Source organism: Filicampus tigris, chromosome 21, assembly GCF_054856515.1.
Source record: "Filicampus tigris isolate MCC_2025a chromosome 21, RoL_Ftig_1.0, whole genome shotgun sequence".
NCBI lineage: Eukaryota > Metazoa > Chordata > Actinopteri > Syngnathiformes > Syngnathidae > Filicampus > Filicampus tigris.
Genome location: NC_141237.1, coordinates 5,412,501 through 5,431,906, shown reverse-complemented (window position 1 = coordinate 5,431,906; position 19,406 = coordinate 5,412,501). Strand labels below are relative to the sequence as shown.

At 42.5% G+C, this 19,406-nt stretch overlaps 1 protein-coding gene across 1 annotated transcript in view; it reads left to right on the top strand.

Annotated features, from left to right (window-relative positions):
• The window catches only part of ptprn2 (protein tyrosine phosphatase receptor type N2), a 115,136-nt gene that overhangs the window by 77,420 nt on the left and 18,310 nt on the right, over nucleotides 1-19,406 (top strand). The window contains exons 12-18 of the mRNA XM_086020114.1: nucleotides 1,214-1,429; nucleotides 5,117-5,323; nucleotides 10,923-11,070; nucleotides 12,067-12,140; nucleotides 15,121-15,198; nucleotides 18,021-18,140; nucleotides 18,788-18,954. Of these exons, the coding sequence (XP_085876240.1) occupies nucleotides 1,214-1,429; nucleotides 5,117-5,323; nucleotides 10,923-11,070; nucleotides 12,067-12,140; nucleotides 15,121-15,198; nucleotides 18,021-18,140; nucleotides 18,788-18,954 (1,010 nt within the window). The remainder of the gene's footprint in view (nucleotides 1-1,213; nucleotides 1,430-5,116; nucleotides 5,324-10,922; nucleotides 11,071-12,066; nucleotides 12,141-15,120; nucleotides 15,199-18,020; nucleotides 18,141-18,787; nucleotides 18,955-19,406) is intronic.

The following is a 19,406-nucleotide window of genomic DNA, read 5'->3' as shown; positions in this document are numbered from 1 at the left end:
TTGTATGAATGCACATTATGAGGCCAGCGTTAGCTGGCTAATGAGTAGGGGGTTGATGGACTGAGCTGGACAAGCTGAATCCCATTTGTTCCAAAAGAGAAGCCTTTAAGTATGAAAATTATAATGGCATGTTACAAGCATGTGTGGGTTAAATGTTTTGGGGCTGTTATGGCAGCACCTCAGAGGATTTATTTTATTGGATTTGTTTTTGAAATTGCATGCAGTGCTTTTGTTTGGCGAAATATTGCTCCTCAAGCTGTACCCACCCCTGCTTAAAACGTTAGTTGGTAAATGTTTAACACTCTCTAAGTAAAACAACACCAAACAATATTTACAAATCTTGTATTATATTATAAATATACTATATTTTTATTTAAAATGTTTATTTTACGGTATTTTGGGGGGAAGGTGAAAATAAACTTCATGACCAGAGGCAGTAGTTTCTCCATCACTGACTTACTCATTACCAGGGAAATTATGTAGATTCTCAAAAAGAGGCAATACATCAAAACAAAATACCAATACTAAATATTGCAAATGAGGCAAAAATAATTTCACATAAACTGTCATGAATATTTGGGGACTTTTTTAAGGACATGACCACAAGCTCTAGGTTTGATCGTTTGAGGGGAAAAAAAAAAAAAAAAGGAAAACAACATATAGCCTCTCACAAGATGTCATTCAGCAGAAATTTTTTTCCCTGAAAGACACCTCTCCAAATTGTGTCAAATGTTATGGATAGTTTCTCATTTGCTTTAATACATAATCGCTGACTGTACTAAAACTGCACAAATAAACTAACCGCCAGAGGGCGCTGGAATTGCACAAATGGAAAACAACTTGGGCTTTGAAACAGATTTGCTGCTATTAATATCGTGACATGACGACGACGATACCGTGGCAATTTTAAGATCGAGATATCACGACATTGTGACATCCCTAATGTAAATTAGGTTACAGTGAGGATAAGAGACTAGACCTTGTACCTTTCCCCATCTCTCTGATATTGTATCATCACTTTACTGTGAGGAAACGTAAGACGCCTGTGATTTTATGAAGTCCTCAATCCTCGTTTGTTGGTTCAATGCGTTTGGTGCTTTTCGTAACAGTTTCTCTAAAGTCTAGGTTTTTGAAATGCTTTCGAGGGTCGCAGGTTGCCCATTTCTGCTGCACTGTTTTGATTGTCGCTCTCCCGCCTCTTGTGTGTCCACAGAGGGGCAGTCTGAGCCACATCCCAGTGGTGAAGGAGACCCGGGTGGAATCAGGGCAGCTGGTGGTTCTGTCGGTGCTGTGCGTGCTCTTCATCCTGGTGGTGCTGGTGGTGTCGGCCACCTTCTTTTGTGTGCGCCAGCGCTCCCACCTGCGCATGAAAGAGAAACTCTCCGGCTTGGGCACTGACACCGGCAGCGATGCCACGGCAACCTATCAGGTTTGTAGACGCCCTCTCTTATGCTCGCCATTGGCCAATCAGGAGACAGCATGCTTGAGCTCTAATCTGCCACTGGACACGCGCACACAAGGCTCGGCCACATTTTTGACTATGATTTTGCATTTTGAATTGAATTCCCTTTCCTGCTCAATTTACTACATTGAAAAGATGTGATATTCTATTCATTTGACTTATTCACAACTGATGGTACAATTTAAAAATTAAGAAATGTTCTGTAATGTTCTCGTAGGAAGTGTTTTTAAAGTTTTCTTTTTTTTTTGTTGACTTTTTACAGTACGTACCATCTATAAAAGTGCCTTAATTACTCTCGAAGTTCCATCATAAACATGATATTAAAGTAGCTAGTAGGCATAAAGATTAAGCAAAAACAAAACAGAGCTTTATTTAATTTGTTTTTATTTATTTAATTATTTAATTTAATTTGATATCATTGTCAGCCACTGTGACTTTAGGAACAGTTTGATCATCAGCATTACACTTAAATATAGAAAATGTGCATAAATAATGATTCAATTAAAATGAATTGCACATAGACGGCAAATTTAAAAAGAACATGAGGCACATGTTCCTTATAACAAACATTGAAAAACAGTTATTCAAGGTATCGAACTTGAAAGTTGAATACAACTAAATCCCACTTAGGTTGTGAATGAGAATCACTGCCTTAAATAATTTAACCTTCACAGATTCCGAGCAGCATCTAAATTGCTGGAACAGAGAATTACCTCTAGCATAAAGTGCGGCGATCTGTCTCCATATAGAGAGACTGCAAAAAAAAAATAAAAAATAGTTTATAGTTTTACCGTCCCACACGATTTAACCACATTAAAAAGGTCCTGTATTTGAACACACAAAAGTGCAAGCATAAAAATGTATTTGAAAATATTGTATGTATTGTAGTGTCTTTAAGAGGCGTTTTTTATTTGCAAATGTGTCTCGTCTCCTGGATTAAGTGGGGGGAGCAAATGCTGGACCGCGATAGCGAGTGAACACCGCATTGTCAAGATGTGTTAGACGCCACTGTGACCTATTCCTCCTCCTCCCCCTGGGCTTCGGTGGCCAGGGGAAATATTGATTCACCACAGTGGGGCTCAGCTGTGCCCGGTGTGGCACTCAGAACGCATTTAGCTTGTGTGACTTGTTAACATTTTCAATATTTAATCAGGTTTACTCTTCCAACGCGTCTGAAGGAAAAGCATATAGGAAAGAAAATCTTATTTTTTTTCCCCATCACATATGTTTACTAGTAGTAGAAAGAATAGTCTCTGTGAGGGCCGAAACAAAAACCCGCCAAACTTTGCACACACGTTGGGCCAGGCGAAAAATGTGATGTTTTATTAAAGTTGTCATACATAAGTTTCCAAAAAAAAAAAAAGGGGGCTGGTCTGCAGCGCACCCTATAGAGATTTTTTTTTTCTTCCTGTAAGCAGTACAGCTTGGTGCGCATGCCTTGTCCACCTGGGGGCAGAAAGCCCCCTCATCCTCAGTCAGCCACAGTAATATTAGACATTCTTCACGGGGGATATCATACGAATATTAGCGTCTAGAATATTGTGTCTGGGTGTTTCTCCACCGTTTGTGTTCAAATGGCGTTGCTTGCATTTTGCGTTGTTTGTTAGCGTTAAGATAACCAGACTTTCCCTTTTTTGTTGAATTTGACAGTAACCCCCTCCCAAGGATAATATGTAGAACTGATTGTTGGTGAATCGCGTTGACTTGGTCACCACTTGGAAGCTTAGTCAATTGTGTCCAAAATGTCCATCCCTGATGCAAAGCGTGTGGAGTTTTCCTCCTTTTGTTTTTCACACTTTGAAAATAGATCCGGGTCATAAAAACCCGTCCGTATCTCCCTTCTGCATCCAGGCCGGGGCTCAGCTTCCCACACGGTGGCGGAGAAGTCGAATGAATTATGAGGTGGACTTGGATGTTGCCCCAAGGCCGAGGCTCGGGGCGCCGCTTCATGACTCTAATCATTAAAGTCTTGACGGTGCTAGGGGGGGGGGCAATCCAGGAGCTGGGCTTAGCAGGCCCTGCAACCCTCGGGGAAATATCACGTTGATAGATCAGCGGATAGCGCGTGCTGCCTTCCACAATGCCTTTTCGGAGGCCTGGGCTGTTATTGAGCATGGAAATAAATTCTGAAGGAAGTGTCTGGCCGAAACGGTACACGATGCTTTTTAAAGATTGTGGTGACTTGAACAGATAAGAAATGAGACATAGTGTCGGACATAGAACAAGATCGAATAAGCCTTTATTACTCGCAGAATGGGGAAATTACTTTTTTTTTTTTGTTTTTTTTTTTGACAGCAGCGTCGTGATGAGTAAAGGTACACGAGAATAATAAAGGATCACAAATATATATGTTCATATTTATTTTATAATAAGATAAGCAGAGAACAACATTTTAATTGGCAACTACTATGTGCTTGAATAATCAATACGATATGTAAAAGTCTGCAGCATTGTATGTAGCAACGGTACACGGATCAATAAAATGCATGCATACGATACGTGTATATACCACATAAGGTGTTAAGACTGAGCAACAGCAGTGTAAGCAGTAGTTTCACATGAATAATCGTTACTTTAAAGGCCTTTGGGAATGTAACCAAAAGTCAGGAGTATGTTATGATTGTGCATCAATAAATACTATTTACTTTATTTATATTCATATTGAAAAGTAAATGTATAGATAGATAGATAGATGGATTTTCTTTAAATTTTTCCAAATCCTTTGCATGTCAGCCTCTTAACATTAAATATTCTCAGATTTCTGTAGTCATCCATAAAAGGAGATTGAGTACCTTTGTGGGTTTTTTTTTTTTTTTTTTTTTCAAAATAACATTTGCAAACATGTTCTTTTAATTCAGAATACGTTCGTCAACATTTTCGCCCATTTTGTGACGTTACGGCCAAAAGCAGTCCTGTTTTCTACATAAAGAATTACAAAGGACTTATCAGCAGAGTGAGCAAAGTGTTGCTTGTAAACTTTTTAATAGGAAATTTAAAAAAAAACAAATAAATATCTCTTTTTAATCAGTAGACAATGGCCCGTCTTCATATTTTGACTGCACAGGGTTGTAATCCTAAAAAAGCTGAGTCACTTGAAAAGTTGTAATCTTGATAATAGTGGGGGGAGCATTTTTTGTTGGCAAACCGGAGATATCCATCACAATATAATGCATGAATGCATCCCATTCCCGGCTGGTTATTTGAATGATGGATGAGCTCCACTTCTTTGTTTTGGGGTAAGGTTCTTTAATCCATCTTTTAAATGTGTGAATTGTTTGACGAGTGTGCGGTGTGACATATTGTTTTTTTTTTTGAGAATCTCAGGATCACCGCCATGCTCCTTGTGGATGGAGCGCCACAGAATAGGCCTTTATTACACCTGCAATGGGGCAATTCCAGTTTTACAGCAGCAAAGTGGACAGGAGCAGCACTTGAGACTAATAACGTCAAATAATCAATCATCCGCAAATATCCTGCATTATGCATCAAGCAATGAGACTGAGCAGAATCAGACTACTGTACTGTGTACATATTGCGCAATATTGTGTTGTATTTTGTAATTACATGATGTGTATCTGTTAATAGTCAAATAGCCACTCCCTGATTTTTTTTTTTTTTTTTTTCTTCTTCTTTTTACAATCCCACCCCACACAGGAGCTGTGTCGCCAGCGTATGGCCATCCGGGCGTCGGAGCGCGTGGAGCGTCCAGAGACGCTGCGCCACTCGCGCCTCAACAGCGTGTCGTCCCAGTTCAGCGACGGCCCCGGGGCCGGCAGCCCGTCCACGCGCAGCAGCACCTCCTCCTGGTGCGAGGAGCCCGTGCCGTCCAACATGGACATCTCCACGGGTCACATGATACTGGTGAGCAGTGAGATCTTCCATTTTTTTTTTTTTTTTGCGGCATTTGGAGCATAATGACGTGTCCTACGTAACTCCTGATAAGTTGTCTATACAGGTAGATGGACAACTTCCAAATATGTGCTGCACCATTTAGTGTTGTTGTGAAGCCGAACAAGGGCTCTTAAAAACAGCAAAGATGGAAACCAAATACTTTTTCTGAAGAAACCAACTGCCAATATGTAAGGTTGCTGGCACTTGGTTTGTTACATTACGATATTATGACCGTATTGAGTGGATATCAGTGGCGTTTTTTTGGTATGCGCAATATGTGCGGCCACACAGGGTGGCATATCTGGGGGGGGGGTGAATTTGTGCTCTCTTGGAGATGTTATAAGCGGTCAAAAATTGTTAATTTTGTGCTAATGAACGTTGAAGTGAAATGTCATGTGCTGTAAAACATCTCAATTCTTCCGAGAGCTCTGTATGTGGGGGTGGAGCTAGGATTAGCTGGTTGTCGATAGAAAGCGTGAAAATGATAAGTTATTTCGTGGTAATAATGGCCCTAGATACTGTTCTCCTATTGGATGGCGATGCACGTTTACGGTTGCTTCTGATTGGTCAAAGTCGGATCAAAGCATGCAATTCCAAATGAAAGTATTATTGTAAATTACCGCACGTCATTATATATGGTATGATATGTCTGTCGTTCTTGGCTCACCTCGTTCTCTTCAGAAGTCTTTTATATTATTATCCCGCTTTTTCATCTCTACTACCTTTTTTTTTTCCACCACTGCTCTGCTGTGTGATTTTCTCTCTTTATCTGGCTACTGTCATTTACCCGCGCACTGCTGCGGCAAAATAAATCCAACTTGCTTTTTTTTTTTTTTTTGCCCGAAATATCATTTTCCTCTATGTGACTGTCATTGGGGGTGTTAGTAGTAATTGGATTTTTTTTTGTTTTGTTTTGTTTTGTTTTTGGCGGAAAAAAAAGGCCTTTCCTTCCACACATCCGCACAATGGATTGTTTTAATTTAGCAGCACGTCATTCATTTGGGACAAGCTTGATAAAGAGACGGATAGATGCCTGGCAGTGTTTCCATTAATGGCGGGCGCATTCATCATATGCCACGTCTGCCTATTATATAGGGGGAGGCTGTAATGAATGAGAGGGAATGTGAGTAATGCCTTGTATTGCTGCTAATAGATGGCTTTTTCTTACACTCGTCAGGGCTTGTTTGTGCCGACCCCCCCTTTGAACGCGGCGACAATAGCGCAGCGCTTTCACAACAAAAAAAGGGCCCTGTGAATCATTTCTAGGAGGCGGGCTGTTATTATGATTATTATTAGCCTTAGCTTCTCCATAGCGGCGAGTGTAGCGTCGTGAGTGATCTATTCTTTCGTTCAGAAGTCCAAACTACTGTAGATTGGATTCCACACTGAGAACGTCATGTACTAAAATGTGTCACGTAACATTGACATATACAGCGATAGAAACAGATATCCATTCGTTTGGTTTAAATGGATATAATGGAATGCTGGGGCCACCCCGCTTTACATTAACTAATGCTAAACATCACAAAACACATGAATTCATTATAGCCATAAGTCTATTCAGGGAATTATTTTGATTATTTTATATATATATATATATATATATATATATATATATATATATATATATATATATATATATATATATATATATATATATATATATATATATATATATATATATATATATATATATATATATATCGGTGTGCTATTGTTTTTAAGAAGAATGGTTAAGGGACGTCTAGGTTTTGGAAAGCAGCGCTCACGTGGGTCTCTTCTTAACATTCTGCCGCCGTCATCTCCCGTCAAACCATGTGTGTGATTGCCTTCTTATCGCTCATCTCGGGCCTATATTTGCTCCTCTCATCTCATCTCTCCGTCGCTCTCTCGCTATTTGGAGCGGTGCGGCGTGTGGAGAAGGGTGATGAATACGCAGTGTTCCAAAGCTCACACACTCAGACTGCAAAAAAAAAGGAAAGTCTTGTGTAACTTGGAAAGTGAAATTGGAAGCGTCTGTGTGCTGAGTCATCAGCTCCTTGTTTTCCATTCGGAGCTGCTTCGACACGCCCTTTGCTGTTTTGCATCGAGTCCAAGACCCAGTAGGCAAAATGGCCGAAATTGCTCTTTTATGTTTCCCCACTACATTGTGGTTCATTCTTTACACTCCCCGGTGTATGGCAGATGTGTATAGAATTCATTCTTGCATTTTTAAGTGCTTGAAATGTACAATGGTAACTTGATTTGCGCGGTTCATCCATTCCGTGACATAGCAAAAAATCCGCATTTGACGCCAACTCAAAAAGGTTTGTAATGGCTATCAATGCCACAAGATGGTGGCATAGCACTTATTTTACTATTAGGCAAGACTATGGCCTGACTAAATGAAGCTCCTCCCCTCAGTTCAACAAAGATGTTGGACACCCAAAAAAAGCCAGCAGATGGAACCAAAGCAATATTTCTATATTAGACAGAAAAATAGTCACGAAGGATGCTGTAGTTTCCCCAAATCTGAAATTGCTAAACCACAAATATCTATGTATAATATCTATATAAAATTGTCTCGCTATATTGCAGATTTTCACCCGTAGCGGGTGCGTCTGGAACGTGTCCTCTACGCAGAATTGAGTTTTCACTGTACTGTGCAAACGCACCAGGACCCTTGGTGCTCAGTACAGGACCATGGACAGAGCCCCACAGGCCACATGCAAAAATATTTCTCTGTCCTAGCTTGCAAACTGTTCGGATAGCCTGTAGGCCCCATGCATTTATTCATGATATTGCCCTTGACTGCAACATTCTCATACCTCTGAGTTCCTTCATTTCATTTTAGAGATTAGGAAAGTAGTCATACAGTTGCAATTTTCATTTCACATGTACAGTATCACAGGAGGCGGGACAACTTGGGCTACAACTTCAGTTTGAAAGCAGCCGTAGTTTTCTAGCAGCTGAAAGATTGTCTGTTGACGAGTGACACACAAGACGGAATGTTTAAAAATAATGGGGCTGTTGCAAAAATGCTGCTGTGATTGCACAAATCAACAAGCGCTGATATTCTCCACCAATAAATGTCATGGCCAAAAACAGTCCACAAACATTTAATGGGAGAAAAAAAGAAAAGGGTGGAAAATACAAATTAAAGGGAACATTTTGCTGAGCTCTTTTAACAGGCTGGCAACTCAATGGCGCCATTAACCAAATATTACAGGACTCTTGATGATGTCAATTTCTCATTGCATTGTATTACAGAACTGAGCATGAGCCGTACTTTTCCCACTTCTGGTTTATCACATCATAAATCCACCCCCCACCCCCCTCCCCGCCCTTCCTTTTACAGACTGTTGTAGGCTGCTGTTAGTTTTAATGTGACAGTAATGTGTTACCTGTTGTTTGTCGTCCGCCTTCATCCCGATTTCACCCAGCTGCCTCGGCTGCTGAGCAGACTGCTTATGGGATTAGACATTGTTTCCCTGACACTCAGGCCTCCCCCATCCCAAGTCCCTGATTGGCACACGTAATCCTTCCCACATTCGCTAAACCTTTGCTAGCCTGTCTGCGGAATAAGCCGCGGTCCGCCGCCTCTCGCCGAGAGCTCACCGCCTTGATAAGGGGGCGCTGGCTGCATCGCTTTAATGGGAAAATATGAATGTAGAGGGCAATCAATTCGGCATGTCATTTGAATGGAATGTGATGCGCTTGTGAGTGGATGTGATGCTGGAGAGAGGATACAACACGACAGGTGACAGGCTGCGATTGAAAAAGGACTCACATTTTCGACGCATGTAAAAGTACTGTATGACTCAGGTAATCAGAAAGAATACTCAGATCGGCGTAAGGGACAAATTCTGACTAGGAAGGAACAATATTCAAGTACAGTAAACTCACCTCCATTGAGGGAACGTCCATGATATACAGTACAAAGACCATATTTAAATACTTCCCAGGCACGTTTTTATGGTATTTATGGCACTTTTGGAAGGTCTTTAAACACACTCCAACATAATATAAACACATTCGAAAAGATTTATCATTTTGAATATAATGCGAGGGATCAATCATCTCACAATCTACAATCATGCCCAAAGATCCATCCATGTAGATTAGAAAATGAACCCACAGCCCTTGCAAGGCTATGCTTGAAACACTCCCCATCTTATTTCAAATGTACGCAGTGTTTCACAAAATCGCGTGCTGACTGCTCGTGGCTAAAAGTAGAATTACATCCTGAAATAAAAAACTAAATACTGTACAGAAAAAATACCATGATGGAGTTACTGTAGTCTGAAACAGTATTCAGGTAGTGAGGAACAACACTCAAGTCATTTGGAAAATTGAACAGTTAGTCAAAAACAGAACTGAAGTACCCGGGAACAAAGTTTAAGCAGGACGTAGGACTGTCCACAACAATACCTGTCCTTCTCTTACCACTGTTGTTCTTTCAGCAAAAAAAAAAAAAGTATTGCCAAAATCACAAACGCATACTCAAGTGGTTTTCTTAACAACATGCAAATACTGAGAAAACATGGACTATTTTCCCGCATGAAATTAAAAGCTCCCGGCAACAGCAGCGAACAATTCGATTTTAGGAGACTGCCATTAAAGGTGGAGGTGGAACACACTGTGCTTTCTCATTATGGCCCTGCATTAATCGCGCTCATGATTAACCTGGCAAGGAGCTCATAATCGAGACAAGAAACAGTGTGATTCCCATCATTCCACTTGTAATGGCAGTCTCTAAAACTCGCCTAGTCGCTGTGTTGCGGGAGACTTTTCATTTCCATGCAAAGGGAAATTAGTCCCATTGTTTTCTCAGACATTGCCATTGTTGTAGAAACACTTGAGCTATGCGTTTGTGTTTTGGCATTTTTTTTTTTTTTTTTTTTTTTTTTACAAAGATGTGCTTTTTCGCGTTTGACAGACAGCACAGACTGTAACAATGAAGCCGCTCAGCCTACCTACGCCGCCTTTAATACGGGATAAACCCGGCGCGGGCGCGCGCGGGTATCACTTTCATTGTATTAGCCAGCTGATCCCTGACATCAGTTTATGAGTCTGTAATCTTCCGCCCCGCACAATAGCACACTAAACCATTTAACCCCCATCGGGAGGGGAGCCATGATACTGGGCAGAAATGGGGGGAATATGGCGCCTGCTTGGGGGGGGAAAAAAAAAAAAAAAAAAAAGCCTCGCCTTGCCAGCTACATCCTCTAAGCTCTCTAAGACTTGCCCTGATTCGGGAGAATACACACAAACACGCACACGCAGCAACCCCCCCTCTCTTTTGCCATCTTTGTCTCTCGAGCAAATTCAATTTTGTCCTCTGCGAGCGATGGCTTAAACGCAGACAATCTTATCAGTGGTAGTGCAAGCAGTAAAGGGCGACACTGAAACACCCCTCAAGTATTTCCACAGCTGGCAAACCTCTCAGGAGTCTTAATTGTGTTCTCCACCCCGCCTCAAACTACAAAACGTTGGCTTCCCCCCCTGCCCCCCTTCCACCTGCCGCCTAACGCCAGTCTGGGTACCTTTCAAGTTTGCGGTGTGAAATGGAAATCTTGTTTTCCCTCAGTCATACATGGAGGACCACTTGAAGAACAAGAACCGTCTGGAGCGCGAATGGGAGGCCCTGTGCTCGTACCAGGCGGAACCCGGCACCTGCAGCGTGGCCCAGAGCGAGCAGAGCACCAGGAAGAACCGCTCAGACGCCGTGCTAGCATGTAAGTGCTTTTCCCGGAAGCGGGAAACCGCTCCCATTCACAAAACCTTGTTTGTTTACGTGTTCAGGTTCAGGGAATCAGGTAAGCGGGCACAAGATCGTCGGGAACAATGCTAAGGTAGCCCGAAATAGACTAATTGAATAGTCCGAAAATCCAGATAGTCTGCAGCACTACTCAGGTGGTCAGGAACAATCCTTGAGAGCATTGTCCAAGTGGTCAGGAACAATACTCAGGTCGTCAGTACAATCCCCACGTCAACAGGAACAATCGTTCAAAAAAACAATGCTCAAGTCTTCAGAACTCCAAGTAGTCGGGAACAAGACTGGGGTAGTCAGCAATGATACCCAGGAAGTCAGGATCAGTACTCGGGTAGTCATACCCAGGGTAGCAAAAAAAAAAATAAAATACATAGTGAGGTAGTGCATAACAGCACCCTGTGAGACGGAAACAATATTTTGTTAGTAACAATACTCAAGTAGTCTAGAACAGCACCCATATAGTTAGGAACAAGACCTAGGTAGTCAGGAATAATATTAGGGTAGGCAGGGAGTTCAAGACAGTACAGGACCATACCAGTGTGAATACCAACAGTATTAGTTCACGGCAAGAAGCAGTTGGCTTGTTTTTTGACTAACTGTCAATCAATCACGACACCGACACCCACTCGACTGCGTGTAACACTTGAGCGTCTGAGATTAGAAGCTCGGCTGTCACTCAAGGCGACGTGTTGAACAGGAACACCGAGTGCGCGTTCGCAAGCGCTAGATTTTGGTGCAAATATGAAGGACTTGAGGGGCCCTTCTCTTCTTGGAGGTGTCGAGATTCCGGACTTGTGCGTGATGAAAGAGCGACGAAAGCGCTTTTCCTCCCCACGCATCCTCTCTCTCTCTCTTAATTTGCCACCAAGCCAACGCGGTATTCCGTTGTTTTTTTTTTTTTTCACGCGGGATGGCAGGGAGGGGAATTACGCTAATGAATTATGCATCTTTGTTACAGATGATCATTCCAGGATCACCTTGAAAGCGGAGAATAACCACAGCGGCTCAGATTACATCAACGCCAGTCCAATCGTGAGTATTGTTCAGTCACTCTGTCTTTTGGCTTGTATCTGCTGTTTCTGTGTTTGGTTTGTCATCGATTTGAGTGTATTGATTTTTTTTTTTTTTTCAAAACTTCTGAAAGCGAGGATCCGCGTGGATCTATAACTTTTTTTTTTTTTTTCCATCTGTACAAAACTAACGAAAGATATGTATCTTTTGTTACAAGCAAATACATCTCCAAATATATCCAAAAGTATGCGGGTGAGGGCTAAGGCTATTTTTTTTTTTTTTTTTTTAAGTACTCCCACTACCACCGCATGTTGTCATTTGTGATTTCCCCCGTGGCTGCTGCAAAGGGACTCCATCAAAAGCAACAGGAAGCTATGCATTTCAAATACAGTACCCTGAATTTTCCGAGCAGATAAAGAAGGGAGCTGCACTAAAAGCTTAATGCGCCTCTCAAACAAACAATGCGCGCTTTTACATGCTCCATTTTCTCTGATGGCATATTCACACGGAGCTTTTTTTCAAGGTTGCGGGCGACAAGCAATAACATTTTGGGGGTTAAACGACCGAAGGGTTGCGAGTGGGCGAGGAAGTGGCAGGACACGGGAGGAGTGGGCGGATGAAAGGAGGGTAATTACAACACAATAGGGACCCCCGGCTGTGTCGAGCAAAACTGATAATTATGTCTGTCAATGTGGCTTCTTCCTCTTCATTAGCTCCCAGGCAGCGGCGTCCGACCAAAAACAATCGGGCTCTTTTCTTTGCCGGGGAGTACATAGAAGCTAGCGAGCTAATGTAGCGGTCTACAGTTTCACTCGGTGTGCCTTCTTGTCGACAGCACAAACACATGGACTTGACTGCAATACTCGGGTAGACAGTAGTGTGTAGTCCTGGACAATACCAAGATAGTCGGAGGGAGTCCAGAAACAATACTCGTGTAGTTAGGAACGATACTTGAGGAGCTAGGAACGCTACCCAGGTAGTCAGGAACAATACTTGGGTAGGCAACAACAACACTCGAGTAATCCGGAACAATATTCAGGTTGTCACGAACAATACTCCAGTTGTCCAGAGCTATACCCTGGTTGTCAAAAACAATACTTAGCGGAACAATACCTAGGTAGCCTGAGCTATATTGAAGAGTCAGGAAGGGAATCAAATGTATTGCACGTCACAAGTATAGAGCAACAAAATTCACTTAAAGATATATAAACATTCTGTATGTATCTACTATAAATATATACACATACATATTTTCATAAAAAATAATGACCGGCAGAGGTAGACAGAAAAGGATGCCCGATGAAAAAGAAAAACATAAGGAAGGGGGATGAGGAAAAACAGCCTTAAATTCTACTGCTATAAGGGAGGGGCACAGTATGAGTTTGAAAAAAAAAAAAAAAAAGAGATGACCACAATGGGAATGATACCCAAGTTGTCGGGAACAATCCTCGAGTAGTCAGGAACAATATCCAAGTAGTCAGGAACAGTGATCAGGTAGTCGGGAATAATACTCTGCTTGTCAGTTATCAGACTCTGAAAGTCAGAAACAATTCCTGAGTCGTCAGGAACAATACTTGGATACTCTGAAACAATACAAAGGTAGTCAAGAACAATACCCAAGTAGTCAGGAACAACTGAAACAAAACAAAAGGACTGAGCGAACATTATAGAGCATCAATGAGCCTGCGTCAAGTATTTAGCGTGTGACGTGTCTTTGGGATACAAACGCAGACTCAAAGCGCAAGGCCAGAAGTGGCAAACACGCAGAAGACATTTTTTGCGAGCCCTTTTACCACCAAACCAAAAGAGAACGACTTTCTCCGCCCGCTCCGTCATAATCGCCTCGTAACAACGGCGGGGAGGAGGACGGCCGAAAACGCAGGACCGCTCTTTCATGTTTGCGTTTTAGTATTCAAGAGGCGGTGGCGGCAGCGGGTCTGTGTCCTTGAGATTGGCAAAACGAAACGGCAGAGCTCGCGTTCGCCTTTCATTTCAGTGTGGGGAGTCCCCCCCGCCCCCGCCCCCCGCCCCCAATTCTTCCTCTAGCAAAAACCATGTGAGGAATCTTAACCAGAAAGCATGGAAAAAATGTTTTGCTGAAGGACAACAGTGTTCCGGTGATCTCCTTCTTGCATGTGTGTGATGTTTAAAGAACTGTACTTCATTGGAAAGACAAGATTGTTTTGTTCTTTTTAACTTAAAGATAATTGATGCTGTGCGGACACAATATTAGGGACAGCTGCTTTTATGTAGATAAGACTTTATTGATCCCTCACTGGGTAATGAAATGTGTTCGAGCAGCCTGATAAATGGAGAAAGTAAAGCGACTTTTGCAGAACAACTTTTGATTAAAAGTGGAAAAATGAAAAAAAAAAAAAAATAGGAAATTACTTTTACAAATAACATAAATGAACTCATCTAATTAAACAAATGTATTTTTTATTTAATTTTTTGCTGAGATGGCTGGTCAATTATGTTTAATTTAAATACATAGCTAGGCTAAACGTGCAGGGACATTTTGAATAGCCGCTGGGTTATTTTGGAACCTTTATTAACCGTCCAATTTTTTTTTTTTTTTAGTTTTATGTGCAATATATTTTAATTGAACCATTTTCGAAGTACAGTTTGTTTTGTTTTTTTCTAAATTTACGCAGAGTGTTGACGTTCAAACGGTACACCACCACAGTGCTGCGTGATTGCGCAACGACATCATCTTGCAATGCCATTTAGCATCTTTAAGGGAAAATCTTTAGCAACATCCCCTGAAAATTAGTCGGCAACACTGCGTTGAGCGCTGCAAGGACTTTGAGACTTCCACTCAACAATGACTTTTGCGCTTGGTCTAACAAAGCAGGTTCAAAGATAAATCCCATTGGCGGACAGGAGGGAGACGCTGAACGCCTCGGCGAACGTAAAGGGACGACATGATAGTCTCCGTCCAGATGGAGGATTTAAGATGCGGTCCAAAACACTGCGTGACACTGCGTTTTCTCCCTCCCAGATGGACCACGACCCCCGCAACCCCACTTACATCGCTTCGCAGGGCCCGCTTCCCTCCACCGTGGCCGACTTCTGGCAGGTACGTCTCGTCCGCCGCCGCTCCCATCACTCAAACTGATTTGTTTCTTCAGCCGTGAGGTTTCCGAATAATCGCAGCCGAGACGCACACGGTGGGGAGAAAAGGGGGGGGGGGGGTGAACATCTGGGTTACACGTTCTTTGCGTTGTGCGTTGTGATGGGAGCTCTCGGCGGGAGATCAGCAAGCCCCACTTTGCGCCTCCCGTGTATTATTCCTGCGAAAAATATTTACTCAACGATATTTTTAACAAGCTTTAAACAATGCTTAATACTTTTCTCAAACTCACATTTCTTCAAACAGTCGGGGTGCCGTGGCCCAATTTCTATTTAAGACAAATAAAAGCCTCCCTCAAATTAAAATGTTTTCTCCCCACTCAGAAAAAAAGAAAAAAAAGTCTAAAAGTAGAATGATCTCAGTTCATGGGCGGTAACGTTCCAAGAACGTGTGACTGAACTATGTTGCTAACCAAAACAGTGGCACTTACTGAGTTGTTTAAACAGCCTCTCAGATGAATTAGAGTTGTAAACAAGAGCCCGGCAGAATATCAAAGATGATCTTACCGCGAACTCCGCTCCTAACCAAAACAGCAGCACTTACTGAGGCATGGAAATGTATTTAAGTTGCATGCTGAGCACACAAATACAGCGCAAGCATAAAATGGAAAATACTGTTCGTATTAGTAGCAGTGTCAGTGTTTTGGCTATGTGCCCAAGTGGGATCGTTTGTGACCTCAGCGAGCGCGCATGTGAGCGTCTGGGTGCGAGCTGTGGCCGACAGCAGCTCCTGTGTGAATGTGCTCGTAGCGTTTGTGTTTTATAACAACAACAAAAAATGCCATCCGTGACATATTTTCCACATTGCGGGAAGTAGACTTTAAAAACGCATAAAAAAATAAATAAAAAACAATTAGGATAAACTGCAAATTTACACACAGATTCCCGTGATAGACAAGTAGAGTCCAACAAAAAATTCTGCAGTGTAGCAAACTTTTAATTGCAGTGGTACCTTGAGATTTGTTTCACGACTATGCCCCGCACTAAAAACATTTAGATGCCACTTATCAGCCTCCCTCCCAGAGAAAAACAACAATTTTTGTGGTGTTTTTTTTTTCAAATTAGGAAAATAGCACTTTATAATATTATACTTCATTAAACTGCCGTCATAGTCTTTGTTTTTCGCAGAGGATAAAGAAGATATGCCTGGGTGTATTGTTGTATTGTCTCTCAACATGTTTGCGTCCAAACATGTGTTGCTTGAACCATTCCAACACTGCCGCGCGGATACTATTTGTTAGCCCGTCTATGCCCTTTTGCATTGTTTGTTAGCATTAGGCTAAGCGGACTCAAGGAAACGAGCTGTGTGGTTGTTTTGAATACACACACATTGTAATTCTTTGTTTTATGTTCAACTTAAACAGGTAGTGGCACGACACATGTAGCCAAAGACTGCAAGAGTACTCAGTCATACATTATTAATCCTCTCCGGAGAACGACCAATATTAGTGCCGTACTGACGAGGGGACAAAATGTTGAGAGATCTCAATCGAGATTTATGATAAATCCCATTTTGAGTTTCTCGTTAGGATATCCAATATGATTGGCTGCTGCTGCATCCAGGCGGGACTGCCTAAAATGATTAGGACTCATAATAGCGCCTCAATGAACAGTATATCCGTCCGTATGTCTTATGCCGCCCCCAGGTGGACAAGTCACAGTTGCAATGTAACAAGCGCAGTTTCCGCCGATGATTTGGGAGTCCCGCGCCCACAATAACGAGGCTAATGTATTCCCATTCCTTTGGCGGAGCACCATTAATCACCCGCAGCCACGAGCCGTTGTTAAACATGCTTTTTGCGTGAAGGTGCGCACTAAATGATGCATGCTGGCCAAATGGCGTCCCCGTGTGTTAATAAGACGCCCACCGTTGTAATTAGCAGTCGCGTGACGGGAGTGCCAAGCAGCCGGCCCCTTTCGCCATCGCGTGTCAAAGTTTTCTCAAGTTGGGACTTCCTGGGGAAAAAAAAAACTGATTTTGTTAGCCGACGATAGGCTCGCAGTTAATTACCAACGCGATAGCTTTTAACTGCAATGCATCCTAATTGTGTGGGTAGCCCCCCCCCCCCTTCTCGATTCCAATGTGTGGAGTGCCTCTAATGAAACGCTGATCATTTTGGATTTGTTTATCGGTGTTCGTGCCAGGAAAAAACAAAACGGTTAAAAAGAATGGATACATTTGATAAATGCACCATTTCTAGTCTGATTCAAACATTCTCCTCCAAGGTGGTCAACATTCAACGTGCTGAGCTTTCCATAATTTCCGTGAGGGGAAAAAACGTGATCAAGTAGCTCTATTGTGTGATTCACCTTTTGTTTTTCAAAGCCTCTCGTTTTACATTGGCTACATTTCGACATTTCGAAACTTGAATAGACAATGTTTTGACAGCCGTTTGGGTAACCGGAAAGGGTGCAGCTCTCTGTATATTTCAAGTATGAATTTTGTCTTGCGCTGAGAAAGATTCCGTCACCAAGTAGATATGAAACGAAAAAACAATCTCGAAGTCGGTCGTGCGCACTGCACATATTTGATAAATGTACCGAACGCTCGTAAAATCGTGAGCCTTCCTCCCATTTGCCTTAATGGCCGCTTTGGGCTTGTGTGTTTCTCCCGAGCGCACGTTACACTTTGCTGCGTCGGTGACGGTTTCTTCATGCCTCCTGGACCCGGATTAAGAAATCCATTTCATCCTCGTGCGCCGCCGCCCGTAATGCGGGATATTCCGCCGCTTGTCAGCCTTGAACGATTGCGTTTCCTGCGGCGCGCAGATGGTGTGGGAGAGCGGCTGCGTGGTGGTCGTCATGCTCACCCCCGTCTCGGAGAACGGCGTCAAGCAGTGTCACCTCTACTGGCCGGATGAGGGCTCTGATGTCTACCACTTCTACGAGGTACGGCGTCATGGCTTGGAATTGTGCGCGCCACAGTTTGTGAATAAACGTTCGAATGAATGGCAGTGCCACGGCAGTGCCACGGTGCACTCACGGCGACTCGCAATTTGGAAATCCACAATATTGCAATAAATATCATACTGTGACATCAATACCCTGATAAAACCAAACCAGGGGTTTTTCACACTTAAAGTGGGAAAAAAAAAAAAAAAAAGTCAACCCAAACATATTTTTTTTAAGCAGCAAAACGCACTCGTTTTTAGCCGGCTCCGGGGGCGGCCATTTTGTCGCTTCTGTCGACTGAAAATGACATCACAAATGCTCACAACGACCAACCACAGCTGACCTGTTTTCTGAATCTGAGCCGTGATTGGTCGTTGTGAGCAGTTGTGGTGTCATTTTCAGTCGACAGAAGACAAAATGGCCGCCCCGATAGATGGATAAAAATGAGTGGATTAACACTTATTCCACCAACACAATATTTATTAGAATGCCCTGTTTCAACTACTGCGCTTGCATAGAACATATTCTTGAAAAGAAAAAAAAAAAATGTTTGCGTTGACTTTCCCTTTAAGGGCGCAACATAGCTCGTGGTTTTGAACTGGATGGCATTCATGATGTTGCCGTGTGTGGTGGTGTGCATCCAGGTGAACCTGGTGTCCGAGCACATCTGGTGCGAGGACTTCCTGGTCCGGAGCTTCTACCTGAAGAACCTGCACACCAATGAGACGCGCACCGTCACGCAGTTCCACTTCCTCTCCTGGATGGATCGCGGCGTCCCCAACACGGCACGCACCCTCTTGGACTTCCGCAGGTACAGCTGAGTGCCGACCCCTCGGCCGATCGGTTTGTTCACTCCCTCCCTCCTTTTTTTCCCCCCCATTTGGTGGATCTAACAAGGTTTCTCTCCTTTCCTCCAGGGTTATAATAGTTTGGGATTTTTCAGTAGTTTTTATTTCGTTTTGACTTCTCTGCTTTAAATTCAGTTTGTTGTAATGACTTTTTAGAGCAGATTTTTTTTAGTCATTTTTATTTTGGGGGAAAATCCCTTTTTTTTTCTTTTTTTTTTAAATGTTGTAGTATCAGTTTTAGTTTAATTTTAATATGGATAATATTTGTCGAGTGCAAGATTTTTCAAAAGTCACTAAGTATTGTGTAATAAAGTAAAAAGTAAACTAAACTTCTTAAACAACTGTTTGACCTTCCATCTACTGTATGGACGCACAGCAGTTACCGAAATAAATAAATAACATTTCAACTGAACCT